The sequence below is a fragment of the Dromaius novaehollandiae genome, chromosome 1 (genome assembly GCF_036370855.1).
Source record: "Dromaius novaehollandiae isolate bDroNov1 chromosome 1, bDroNov1.hap1, whole genome shotgun sequence".
Lineage (NCBI taxonomy): Eukaryota > Metazoa > Chordata > Aves > Casuariiformes > Dromaiidae > Dromaius > Dromaius novaehollandiae.
In genome coordinates, this window is record NC_088098.1 from 88147455 (window position 1) to 88162002 (window position 14548).

At 42.2% G+C, this 14548-nt stretch overlaps 1 protein-coding gene across 1 annotated transcript in view; it reads right to left on the reverse strand.

Annotated features, from left to right (window-relative positions):
- Positions 1–14548, reverse strand: part of CASR (calcium sensing receptor) — a 78292-nt gene that overhangs the window by 6214 nt on the left and 57530 nt on the right. Inside the window, exon 5 of the mRNA XM_064505419.1 lies at positions 3389–3619. Coding sequence (XP_064361489.1) covers positions 3389–3619 — 231 coding nt within the window. The remainder of the gene's footprint in view (positions 1–3388; positions 3620–14548) is intronic.

A 14548-nucleotide genomic window follows, 5' to 3' on the forward strand; every position in this document is an offset into this window, starting at 1 on the left:
TCAGCCCTGGAGAGGAAGGGCTCTGACTACTGACTCCCAATTCATTCTCTCTCCTATATATTGCATATTAGCTGGTAATGATTTATGGGAATTAAAACAGGTCTTTAAAGCTCACTCCAAACTTGTTCTCCTGAAGACCCTCTCAAACACAGAAGCAACAAGGTGAATTAACTAAACAAGAAGAGCTTTTCCTGGTTTTAGAATTCAGAACATCTAAAAGTGCAAATTAGCACCTATATGCAGATCCAGAAGAAGGAGTGTACATCCACATGGGGTATGGCTTAGGTTTTCCATGTTTAAATCCATAGAAGGGATCTATAAAGCCCCCACCTAACTGCTTATGTTCCTAAGTTTTCATCAGAAAGGTTACTCAGACTTCCAGACTTTTGCTACTGCAAATGACTATGTTTGTCAGCTATTGGCTGTGCATTTATGCTACGTGTTAGCTTACTTGGGCATGCTCATGTCCTGGCAGTGAGTGGTCCAACAGGCACGCTTAGTGCATGCCTACAAACACTGACAACAAGAAGTTCAGCACAGCAGGTGGAAGTCAGGGTGTTTTACACAGAAGCACAACCTAAGCTTAATCTCACCTTTCCCCAAATAAATTAAGGCACTGACACAGAACATGACTTTCCCAGCTCAGGGGAGTTAAACCCACACTTTCCCCTGCTGGTAAAGTGTCCTGATCCATAAGCAGCTAAGGGCTGTTCTAGTTGGAAGCCTTCATTCACCTTATTGAAGGTTTGCCACTATGCAGAAAGGAAACAGCCTCCATTCCCTCCTTCCCTATCCCTTGCAGAAGGGTCTGAACCCTTTTATTTCCTCACTTGTCCTGTTGCCTTGCCCAGGTGCTGCTAGTCTGCTGATTTCCAGGAAGCTCCTGTATGGATGCAGTGAGTCCAGGGTATGGTTTAGAAACTGCCTGTGTCCAGGCACTGACCTTAGCCACAAAGTAAGCAAGCCCTCAGTCACAGCTAGTGGCAACACCTAGGTAGAGATGCCCATCTTATGGCTCATGTATTTGCCTGCAGCTGAGTGCAGTCACCATTGCCTGTTATGCTGAAGCACACCTGCAGCATAGTTTGCAAACACTAGTTCTAAGCTGTTAAACAGGACTGATTAATTAATTAGACAGAGGCATATCCAGGGAAAATCCCTGCAAACTCCCCACTTGAAACACTCTTCGCAGCAAACCATTAATAACTATTGCTTGGGATAGCAAGTTGGGCATCCATTAAGGAGTTCATCTGTCTAGACCACTTCTCCCTAGACTGCCACTGAAGATGTTGTATAGGGCTGAATCAAAAGCCTCACCGAAGTAATGCATTGCTTCCCATTTATCTACTAAGCTGATTATGCTGCCAAGGAGAAAAATTATGTTGGTTTGATGTGATTTGCTCTTGACAAATTCATGTTGGCTCTTTCTTATCAGTTTTTTAGTCTCTAAGTGTTTATAAACTGTTTTATAATTTTTTATCACATCTTTTTGGTTACTGAGGCTAGCCTCAATTGTGTGTAATTCCCTTGGCTCTCCAATGTCTCCTTTTAAAAACAGGTATTACAGTTACCCTCTCTAATCCTTTGAGACATCACCCATTCTCCACACTTCTCAAACATAAATTGCTAGTACTTTTGAGATTGCTTTGGCTGACTCCTTAAGTATTTTGTGGGAAATTTCATCAAGTTCTGCCAAAATGAATATATCTATCTTGCCTACTCTTTAACTTGCTCTTTTGCAAGTCTGGCCAATACTACAGTTCCCTTGTTAAAATTAACTACATTTAATCTGTTTTGATGAAGACTGAGGCAGAGAAGGCTTCAGTGAGTAGAGTACTGGCTACTCTCTGTGAACAGGGTCTTTTATCTGGAAGAAATTCAAAGTCTATAAATTGAAAAAAAGCTACAGTAGACATAGAGATCACAATCCCTTTAACTGGAACGCAATTTGCATGCCTTGGCATAACACTCAGCAATGTACTGGCATGTTTATAGTAGTTTAGGACAGAGAATGAAGATAAATATTGTGCTGTCAGAGGAATTTAGACCAAGAAAATGTAATTACTCTGTTTAAGTGAAAAAAGGGAGCTAACATCCTAACTTTTGAAAGAGGTGTCAACAGCATTTGCAATGATCAGAAGGGTTTGGAGTATCACGTGCTTTTAATTCCACTTGTAGTTTAGGCTCACAGTCTTCAACTGGGATTAGAAAGGCCTGAGCTCAGTATTCCTGCTGCAGTGTGCTCTGTCTGACCCATGCCCCCTTCAGAGAGCTCTGAATTTAACCCATAACTGAAGCTGGTAAATCTGGAGTCAAATGAGGGTTAACTGATGGTATAAACACGTTGGGCAAATGTAGCCACTGCAGCAAAAGTTACCTGAGCTGTCAGTGAAAATGAATAATCATTTTGAGGTGAATTGCTCTGTTCATTAATCAGGTACTAATTTAACATTGCAGTGGCACCTGGCAGTGACCCTGCTAAGCTAACACTCCATGTCACCACACAAACCACATGCCTGCTCAGAAGCCCCTCTGGGAGCCATGGCTTTTATCTAGGGTGGAGTGAGCTGCTACTGTTCATTACAGCAGCTCACCTGGCTCCTACCCAGAGCTCTCTGCACTGCATTCCCATCACATGGGGGAGATGCAACCTTGGACACCAGGAAAAATACAGTTATGTTGAAAAGATCTTATATCTGCAAGTAGGTGGAGCAGAACTTATGTCTTAACTAAAGTCAAGGGGTACATCATGTACTTTTGAGACTGAACAAGTCTCTTCCAGTAGATAAAGAAAGATACTGGTACAGTGCACAGTTTGAACAGGAGACCCAAGCTAACACAGACAGATTGATAGGCTTTGTTCTGTTTGGTTTGCAAGGCAAGGGTTTGTGGAAGGCTGTGGGACTTGGAGGGTGAAGCCTGAAGAAAACAGCTGTGAATTTAACTAGGAGAAGGAAAAAAATGCTTCTTGATACAAAGGTACTGAGAGTGGAAGAGGTGGCCATTTTCAGCAATGAAACTACCGCGCTCAGAAAAACCTGACTGTCAACAACCAGCCTTGAGCAATGAATTTCTCATCCTTGTGGAAACAGCATTACAAAATTCTAAGCTAACTGCTTGGGCCTGAAAAAAAAGCATTATTTAAAACATTAATATCCGTAACAACTCCATGGCTCATCAAATGTATTGGAAGGGAGAAGCAGCAGCCCATTATTTCCAGAAGTGGGTAATGAGGGTGTGAAGGACTAGGGCAGAAAGTGCATACACATTAAGATGAATGGGCCTTTTAATGAGACATGGAACCATAACGTGTGGAGTATGCAGAGTTATTCCAAATCTCAGCCTTCAGAAGTTTGGGAAACATTGCTGTAGGGATATAAGCACTTACCTCCTTAGAGAATCCACTCCACAGGATTTTGTTTTCATTGATAAAGAGCCTTTCCCCTTTCTTGGCATAAACATTGTAATGCCCAACCTCCTCAAAGACGACCGAGCCATCCTCCGGAGAGAGGTGCCAATTGATTATTGAGTAATTCCCTACCAGATCCCCGAACTCATCAAAATCCACCTGTTCCCCCATGTTATTGGTAAAATTTAAGTGACGCAGATGCTTCAGAACCTGTAAAGAGAACCAGAGACGCTATGAATGCCTGTGTGTCACAGCCGTAACATAGATCTGCCATATGGACAAAACCAAAAACAATCACTTTACTGCAGTCCTTAATCTCTTAAAAATCACTTAATCACAGCAGTAGCAGGCTTTCTCTCATAGACAGCTCTCTCTCTCTCTCTCTCTGTGTCTGTGTCTGTCTCTCTCTGTCTCTCTCTCTCTGTCTCTCCCCCTGTAGAAATGTTGGAGATAGCACAACGTATTAGATATGTAGATGGCACGCATCTGTAACACCTTGCTTACCAGGTGCTACCCATGTCAGCCTTTTAGCATTCCTCTCCAAGCCCTTCCAGCCACCTCTATAAGCGTGCAGCTCTCCTTTGTGGGCAGAAAAGTGGCAACAACCACTGAAGCATTTCAGTCATCCAGGCATTCCTCTCACCCTGCCCTTGCAACCACTTTGCATATGCTCTCATTTGGCACAGTTCATCTTTGAATGATCACTCAGAAACAGAAATGCTTGAGAAATAATTCAAATTTGACTTTCGATTTAAAAACCCCAAGGCCAGTGCACTTCTGTAAGAAACAACAAATCAAACTTGTTCACCATGTGGCAGGCCTGGAGAGTTCACAGCACTTTTGTTGTCTCCTGGCCCTGATCGCAGAGTTTCGGATAATCACGTTCTGTCTGTCCCCACATGCTGACTCCCGTGATTTTCACCTCATGTCTTAAACTATTGTACCCTTTGGACAAGAGCAATTAATCCCAGGAACACTGCAGTTGCAAAATTAATGATCCGCTTGGCCTGATAGGTAGATGAAAGAAACAGCGGCATGTAAGAAAGCCTCTACTAGGAGTTCTGATACAACTCATCTATATTGCAGGTATTTTTCTAATATTCATAAGTTAGTTGCTCATTTATGCATTTATCGGATTTTTTCCCATTTAACGTTCTCAGATAGTTTCTCTATATAGCTCATGCAAAGAAAGCTGAGGTGACGCCAAAGGCCCCTGGCTGGCAGCCGTCCCTATGGCACAGTGTCATAGTTGCTGCCGCAGTTCTAGTGCCTCTGACAGCTTGTAAGTCCCTTCCTCCCTCCCTTACATGCAGGTCTCCAAACATACAATCCTGAATGACAAAATACGAGAAAAAAAAATAATGAAATCATTTTGTCTGGGCAGGCAAAGCTGTCCTCACCCCGTAAACATGGCACAGAAAGAATTGTTTGGCTGAAGTCTTTTCACCTGGAAGTGCAGAGACAGAGGAACAGAATCATTTCATTAATTCCTGTTAGTTTTGCTAAACTGTTTCATTTTTCTCTGTTTCCCTTTGAGACTCTCCTATCTCAAGCTGACATCCCCAGAGCTGCGGAGAGGCCCTCCTCTTGTCTCATTGCCTGTATTAATGCTAGCCTGAGAGAATCTGGAAAAATCAGAGTAGGACGAAACAGGACATGGCTGGTGATACCATTGATTTCTGTGTGATGTTGATAGAATACTTCCAAATATTACCATGCTATTCAGTATTTGAATAATAGATCAGATGGTGGAAGTAGGAATTTTTTCTCTCATTCTCACCTTCATTAGCCCGCTTCTCTAGACCAGCTGCCCCCTAAGTTGTGCAGCTGAGATAATCTCAGTGAAGGCCTGTCCCTGTCCCTGGAAGACCTTACCCTCTGATGGACACTGCAAAGGTGAGGCTGAGGGCTCTTGGGACTCTCCCTTCCTCTTCTTTCTCCTCTCCTGCTCCAGTGGCCCAGCACACCCTCTCCTTTACCAGCTCTCAGTGACTGACCTCTGCTGACGCTTCAGTTAATGCTCTGCTCTGGCACTTAGTTCTTCACTCCAGCTCAATATTGCACTCTCATACAGTACTGCAACACTCTGCTAAACATCTGCTGTGCTTTCTGCTAGGCCTGACTGGATTTCAGTGTGGGTTGAATATTATCTGTATAGACAGGAGGTAGAGACCTTGCACTTTTTTTGATTAAAGTTATTACACACTGGTGTAATAGAGCTGACGTCTCTAACAGGCAGGTAAATATTCATAAGAAAGCATTGATGTGCACTGAACGTTGTCTTCTCCCAGGCATGGAGTAGCAACTTCAGCTACACAACCCTACCTGGGGAGCAGGAGAGCCCAGGTGTGTCAGTTCCTGCAAGAAAGATGCATGCCCTACCTAGAATCCCAACCACAGGGACAACAGAAATGACAAAAATAACAAAACCCTGTTTTCTTTTCCCACCAAATACCAAAGTTGGCCTTGAGGTCTAAATTTGTGAGAGGCAGCTTGTGAAACAGTAACTGAATGGCTGCTAGGACATGTTCCTGTTTCAGATTGTCCTAAAATCCCTGGATGATACCTGTATATCACACAAGAGTTACTTTCTACAGGATGAAAGTAAGGTTTAAACCGTCATGGCATATTTAAGCACTGAAATTTAAAAGAGAAAGTTGCAGAGTCTACACTTTCCTTGAATAACTACAGCACTTTTTTATAGGCACCTATCAATGATTAGCTAAATCCTTTGCAGTTAAAAATGTGTCACTATGTTTTGTAACTAAAGATAGAAACATAAATACCCAGGACTGAGTCCACAAAGACTTAAAATACCCTGCTTCAGCAAGGGCAAGGAGCATGTGTCGGGGTGTACGCAGCATACCCTAGAGCCAGGAGTTTAAGAAAGAAGTGATGGCCACATGACTTGAATACATTAGGTCAATACATCATCAGAAGCTGGTAGAAGCCAATAGGGAGAACATTCTGTATGGTACTACCTTCAGATGGCTTTTTTCCTGTAATTGTTCCTTCTTTTTTTTTTTTTCTATCATAAACTACACATTGATTTAGAATGCTTTTAAATTAAAATGCTTATTATCAGAAAGGACTTGTAAACTACCCTCTAGTTCACCCTGTCATTATTCCTGTAAAGATCATTCCAAGCCACTTAGTATCCCATGCTTTATCCAGGCTAGATATTCTGGCTAATGTGGTCTCCACTCTTATGGAAGGAACATAAGAATATAGTACAAATACACCTGTATCAGGTCAGACCAGTGTCCCATCTCCCCAGGACCCCATTTCTGACCGTGGCCAACAGCAAATGACTAGGAAAGAGAAGAAGTGGATGTGATACTTCCCCAGAAAACTCTCACACATTTTGCAGCTCAGTGACTTCCTGTGCCAAAGGTCTTTGCACTCAATAACCCTTGGTGGATTTTTCTTCCATGACGTTGCACATTTGAGTTCTGCACCTGTGCAAACTTTTCAGAGCCACAGCTGCCTAAAGGAAGGAGATCTGCATTTTATGAGAAAATCAGCTCCTCTTGCCTGTTAGAACAGGGCATCTGTTAATGTCTTTTAATGCCCTCGTGGTTATGTTGGAAGAGACAAAGAATTGTCATTTCCTAGTTACCTTTTCCATGCCTCTCAGGATTTTATAAAATTCTATTAGACCTCTCTTCAGTCATCTCTTTCCCAGGCTGATGAGTCCTATCCTTTAAAAAAGTCATGCTGACTCCTTCTCAATATATTCCATTTATCCCTGTTTCTCTTCATTTAGTTCTTTACTACTCTTTCTAATAATGGGCCCAGTCAGGCTTTGGTAGTCCCCTGGATCTCCCGCAGACCCCTTTTTAAAAATCGATGGCACATCTGCCACTTTCCAGGTCTCAGGACCCAAGACAATTTTGAGCAGGGGGTTGAGCACCATAGTCAGCACTTTGGCTACTTCATCCATACATTCTGGCAGAGCTCTTGGTGAACACCATCATTCACGCCTGTCAAATAGTAATAACAGTAATAAAAAAGTTCATTTTGCTCCTGTGTTCCCTAGTCTCTTCTACAGTTACTTCAGTTTCAGACAGGTCCTCTGACAAGTCCCTCATAAGCAGAGTTTTAGCTCAGGACCTTTCTCAAGTTCTCCCAGAGTGAGCACGCTTTTTTTCTGCCTTATCTCTTCTTTTACAGCAATTATCTATGGCTTAACAGACTGACAGGCTTCCTACTCCTGGAGTGTTTAAAAAAGGATTTATGATGTTTCACCCCATTTACAACCTGTTCCTCAAAGAATTTTTTGGCCTGCCTTATTTTATCTTTACATTTAGCCTGCCTGAGTTTAGGATCCTTTCAGTTTTACTCACGGAACAGGACACAGCTCATATTTTTGAATAATGCTGTCTTGCTTCTAATAAACACTGCCTACCCTGCTGTTTAGCCTTGCCAGTTCCTTATGGCCTCTCTCCACTTTTTCTTGATATCCAGTATGTGCTTACTTTGTGTCTCTAGTTCTGGGGCCTGTGGTAGGTAAAAAAATAGCTTAAATTGTAAATGCTGACAGGCAGCAGATAAATCAGTGTGTATGTAAATGTCCGAAAATGAGCTTTTGTACTCCCAAGCACAAGCTCGCTAGCTGCAACCAATATGGGCTAGTTGTAAATTCTGGTAACAGCTGGACTAAACAGAAGTAACATGTCCCGTGATTAGTAGAGACCTGAGGCAGAACTGCCAATTAGGAGGCTGATCACATGTTGTGCTACTGCACCTAGACCATTTAGATTGGGAAAACCTGGGGCTCAGGGATGGAAGGAAGAAGGTGAAGATCCTGGCTGGAGGAAAGATCCCGGAAGTCTGGGAAGATCCAAGAAGTCAGAGAGCTGCATGGAGATGAATGCCAGGGGTTGCCCAGGGGCCTTGGCCAGTAATGTCCAAGCACAGCTGCACAGCATGAACTGACACAACTTTCTGGTCTTCACAGACCAGCAGTGATTGCCTAGTGAATATAACACTATGGGGGAAGTGAGGGAGGGAGTGTGTGACATAACCAAGTAGGTTAAAAGCTCTAGTCTTGCTAATTCTTAAATAAATGCCTGTGTCCAGATCCACTACGCGCTAGCATTTACTCTGTCTCACCTTTATCAGGTCCTTAACTAGCCTCCATGCACCTGCAAGGATTTAATTCCCTTGGCTTCATTCTGCAGTTTCATTCTAACAAATTTCCTGACTAAGTAAAATGGTCCTGCAGGGGAACTGAACCTGAGCGCATAACAGATGTCTGTGCCATCAAAGACAAATAATTCTTCCTCCTAGTATACAGTTGGCAAGATTCCTGTCTTACAGTTAATACACATTTCCCCACACATTTCTGTCTATCTAGCTCTACCCAGGCCTGTGAAACAGTTCTGGACTGATGGGTACCATATGCTTTCCTCTTTGCTTTGGTAGGGTTTCCATGCTCAGAGCAGTGAACAGTTCCACTTTGTGGCTCGATGTGAAGACGAAAAACTGGCAATTGAACTGAAAATGGCAAGTCCTCCCATTCGCTTTGAATTCCTGTGGATCCACTCTTCCCTGTTGTTTCAGATTCGTAGGCAAGCACCTGGAGGAGATATTTTCATGATGCTGTAACAGGCATAAGGACTTGAGAGCTCAGCTATCACATTAGCTGATGTTTTTTTTAACCAAGACACCAGGATATGCCAACACCATAAATCTCGCCTTTTTCTGAGGGATGTCCTGAAGATGACAGAATCTGTTAGACAATAGAGGGGGCAACTTATTACCATGCACAACCTGGGCCATTCCAGTTAAGCTGCCTTATTTCTATTGTTTTTCTACTGTGAAAAAGCGACCATTGATAGTTTAGCATTATAAGGGTAACCCACATGAAGAAGTTTAAGGAGTCCAGGAACAGAGCTGGGATCCTTGCTGTAAACACCTCACAACAAAATGAGATGGCCTTTTGCTATGCGAGGAGTGCCTAGTCTGTGATTGGGATATTGGGCACTTTATGTTAAAATAAATGAAGACTAGTCATTATCTACCGTACCCTTGTACCCACTGAGCTGTGTGCCTGGATTGAAACTGTCAGGTTGCTAGCAGTTTGGATTAACACAGATTACAGAGGGAGATTACCTCCGGAAGAAGGACTGGTGGTGAAGAGTTGAAGAGAGGGAACAGTGACAGTCAGCCAGAGATTCACCGACAATATTGCAGAGGAATTCAGGCTTGGAATAACAAGATGGGGTGGACATCTCAGCTGTGGTGAAATGCCAGCTCTGCCAGTGACCCAAAATCACATTGAAAGAAAAGAGTTCAGTTCAAGACTCAAGGATAGCTGTACAAAGGCTGAGAACAACTTGAGAACATTCTGGGTTGTTGTGCTTAGATAAGACCTGAATGACATCCTTCTAAAGTTAGGTAAATGAACAGCGCTACTGGAGGCTAAATGTTTATGACAAATGCAAATTGCCAGATACTAGAAGTAATAATTTAAGCTACTCATAATCTTTATTGGAAGCTAAATTAACAGTAACCACTCAAGAAAAAGGCCTGTTCATTATTCTAGGCAGCTCACTGAAAAAACTCTGTATTATGCAGTTGAAAAAGCAACAAAATATTAGGATATTAAAGTGGGAAAGAAACTGACACTGAAAATATGATGTCAATATATACATCAGTAGTACATTTTTCCCCGGGAAAAATGATTTTAGTTCTAGTCATTTGACTGGGAAAAAAAAAATCAAAGGAAGAGTAAGGGGGTCCAGAGATGGTGGTGATAGTTCTTAGCAAGCCAGCTTGACTTCCATTTGAAGAGAAATGAGAAAATGTGGGATTATTTAATTCAAGGAAGGAGACAGAGGAAGTTTATGAAACACACAGTGATTTGTAAGAAATGGTGACTTACGTTCTCACAGAACCAGAGAACCCATGAAACCGACTGACTTCATTCAAAAGGAACAAAAGGCTTTTTTACAAGACCCATGTTTACGTGATGGGACTCACTACTGCAAGACATCACTGATTCACAAAGATTAGTAAGGTCCAGAGAAGCATAGGATGTCAAGCTGCCATGCCTACGTGTGCAGCTTAGCGTATTTTGAACTGATAACTGGTTTGGTTTAGTTTTGCTTCCGTTATAGATACCAGATCCCTAGGCAGCTGAAGAGGCATCTCTCCTCCCCTTCCACTGTCCAGTGCCCTCTGCCCGAGGAGGGGCAGCAGTGGTGCTGACACGGGCACACATGCATACATTTCATTTTTAATTTTTGTGAGAGAGAAGCAGGTCCTCTGATAGAAACTTGCAGAAATAGGGAGAGGGAGGCAACACAGATGGACTGTTATAAACACCTCACTTGCTGTTTGGTGGAAGTTACTTGGTGTTTCCTTTGCTCATGCTATGTTGTGAATGCTTGGTCTGCTTGGAAACTGATGGAGCCAAGAATTTCTTATGACAAGGACTGGTTTGGTTGCCTGTACCTGGGCTCGGTGGGTTGTCTTGCATAGCTTTTGTAACCAGCAATCAAGGGACACTGCTTAGATGATTCAAAGCAGCAGCAGCTTTGTCCCTTTCTTGACACTGAGGGGTAACATAAGTAGCAAATTAAAAGCAGCTACAGAAATAGGAACCAGTCACTAGACCAAAAATATCAAAGGCATGCATTTTCAAAATGAGGCTTGTCTGATATAAAACAGGGCCACTCTGATGTAGGGTCAAATTTACTGAGGTACTGGTACAAGGGTGGCCAGAAAGAACTCAAAAACACAAGCCTAAAGCATTTCACAATACTGACTGCACAAGTCAGGCAACTGAGATATTTTAGAAAATCCCATTATGTGTTTGCTAGTGTTTGCAGATACCTGAATGCCATTGCAAAATTCATTCTAAAATGCTTCAGAAAGACCTGTCTGCTGAGTCACAGAGGTTCCCAAAGGAATCAAGAAATGATCTTACAGTATTTTGGCATTGCATGGCTGGATTTACAAACTGTTTTAACTATCAGTTAGGAGGGCACAAGACACAGTGAGACTGGGACCAAGATGGCCCTCAAAAACTTGTGCTGGCCACGCACAGAACTTCTGTCCAGCCCATTGCTCTCCACTCTGCATCTGTGCAATTGAATTTTCCTTTCTAAGCATACTTGTCCATCAGATGCTAGTCTTCAGTTCATACTACTTAATGCAAAGCTAATAGTTAACAGCACATCAGTGAAGCATATGGTTTTGCTAGATTTGACATCACTGGAGAATATAACAAGAAAATTTTCACGTTTGGCCTTGACTCGGTCCACATGGTACAAGAGGAAGTGAGCAGACTGGCAACACACTCTGCATTACATTTCAACTCTAGAATGATTTTCTAGAATCAAAGATTTACATAGGAAAATGTCAGGTGAAATTCAGTTAATTGAAATTAAGTGCAAATGTGGTATTTGGAATGACAGCATTCCTCCTGCCCAGATACCCTGAGTTCTAATGCAGTTCCTAATAATCAGGACAAAATTCCTAGTAGGTAAGGGAAAGATAATGGCTACAGAGAATGCCTAGACCTGGAATATAATGCTACACAAAATCAGGCAAGCTCTGCCCCAGCAATGCATGAGTGTGGCCCAGTGATGACGGAGGTCTCAGTGCCTGACAGAACAGAGCCAATCCACTGACAAGGTAGAGGAAAGGACTGAACTGTACCTGATCTGCATGCATGATAAGCCCAGGGTCATTTCAGACATTGTGGCTGTGCTCGTTAAAATTAAAGCTCATTAATTAAGGGGTAAGGAAATATTGCTATCCTTATCATGCAAATAAAGCTCAAGAGCACTGTATTTACTATGGCATGCTCTAAAAGCACAAATCCAACATAGATCATTCAAACAGGGCTGCAGAACATGAGTATTATATTAACTGAAAATAGAACTTAAAAAACCCACCAGGCTGTATACTGAGAAATTCTTTAAACATTAGAATTGAGAAGGTGTCATGTGAAGTTATGGAAGACCCTCATGACTTACATAAGGCTGTAAGAGACAGCTAAAGGGGATGGTGAAGGAGCCAGAAACCTAAATGAATTATATGTAATTGTCCTTACTACCAGAAGAAAATGGGACATTCTTATCCCAAGGGTACTTGTTTTGGAAGCCATCGTATGACATTAATGGAGGTAGAAGGTCCTTAAAAAGGGATTAGAGAACAGCCTGAGCAATTTAAATTGGCTATAAAAGACTGACAGAACCAGATAGTTCATCACAGCACTCCAATAGCAATAAAAGGAGTGCTAATGCAGCTGGTTTACAATAAAGGCATACCTCAGAGATATTGTGGGTTCAGTTCCAGACCACCACAATAAAGCGAATATCGGAATAAAGCAAGTCACATGAATTTTTTGACTTCCCGGTGCATATAAAAGTTATGTTTACACTATACTGTAGTCTATTAAGTGTGCAATAGCATTATGTCTAAAAAAAATGTACATACCTTAATTAAAAAATACTCTATTGCTAAAAAATGCTGACCATCATCTGAGCCTTCAGCAAGTCATCATCTTTTTGCTGATGGAGGGTCTTGTCTTGATGTTGATGGCTGCTGACTGATCAGGGTGGTGGTTGCTGAAGGTTGGGGTGGCTGTGGCAATTTCTTAAAATAAAACAACAATGAAGTTTGCCAAATCAGTTGACTCTTCCTTTCACGAAGGATTTCTCTGTAGCATGCGATGCTGTTTGATAGCATTTTACCTACAGTAGAACTTCTTTCAAAATTGGAGTCAATCCTCTCAAACCCTGCTGCTGCTTTATCGACTAAGTTTATGTAATATTCTGAATCTTTTGTTGTCATTCCAACAATGTTCACAGCATCTTCACCAGGAATGGATTCCATCTCAAGAGACCACTTTCTTTGCTCATCGCTAAGAAGCAACTCCTCATCCCTTAAAGTTTTATCATGAGATTGCAGCAATTCAGTCACATCTTCAGGCTCCACCTCTAATTCTAGTTCTCTTGCTATTTCCACCACATCTGCAGTTACTTCCTCCACTGAAGTCTCGAACCCCTCCAAGTCATCCGTGAGGGCTGGAATCAACTTCTTCCAAACTCCTGTTAATGTTGATATTTTTGACCTCTTCCCATGAATCATGAGTGTTCTTAATGGCATCTAGAATGGTGAACCCTTTCCAGAGGGTTTTCAATTTACTTTGCCCAGATCCATCAGAGGAATCACTATCTGTGGCAGCTATAGCCTTACAAAATGTATTTCTTAAATAGTAAGACTTGAAAGTCAAAATTACTCCTTTATCCATGGGCTGCAGAATGGATGTTGTGTTAGCAGGCATGAAAACAACATTAATCTCGTTGTACATCTCCGTCAGAGCTCCTGGGTGACCAGGTGCATTGTCAATGAGCAGTGATCTTTTGAAAGGAATCTTTTGTTCTGAGCAGTAGGTCTCAACACTGGGCTTAAAATATTCAGCAAACCATGTTGTAAACAGATGTGCTGTCATCCAGCCTTTGTTGTTCCATTTATAGAGCACAGGCAGAGTAGATTTAGCATAATTCTTAAGGGCCCTAGGATTTTCGGAATGGTAAATGAGCACTGGCTGCAACTTAAAGTCACCAGCTGCATTAGACCCTAACAAGAGAGTCAGCCTGTCCTTTGAAGCTTTGAAGCCAGGCATTGACTTCTCCGCTCTAGCTATGAAAGTCTTAAATGGCCTGTTCTTCCAGGCTGTTTTCGTCTACCTTGAAAATCTGTTGTTTAGTGTAGCCACCTTCATCAGTTATCTTAGCTAGATCTTCTAGACAACTTGCTGCAGCTTCTACGTCAGCACTTGCTGCTTCACCTTGCACTTTTATGTAATGGAGATGGCTTCTTTCCTTAAGCCTCATCAGCCAACCTCTGCTAGCTTCAAACTTTTCTTCTGCAGCTTCCTCACCTCTCTCAGCCTTCATAGAATTGGAGAGAGTTAGGGCCTTGCTCTGGATTAGGCTTTGGCTTAAGGGAATGTTGTGGCTGGTTTGATCTTCTATCCAGACCACTAAAACTTTCTCTGTATCAGCAGTAAGGCTGTTTCACTTTCTTACCATTCGTGTGTTCACTGGAGTAGCACTTTTAATTTCCTTCAAGAACTTTTCCTCTGCATTCACAACTTGGCTAACTGGCACAAGAGGC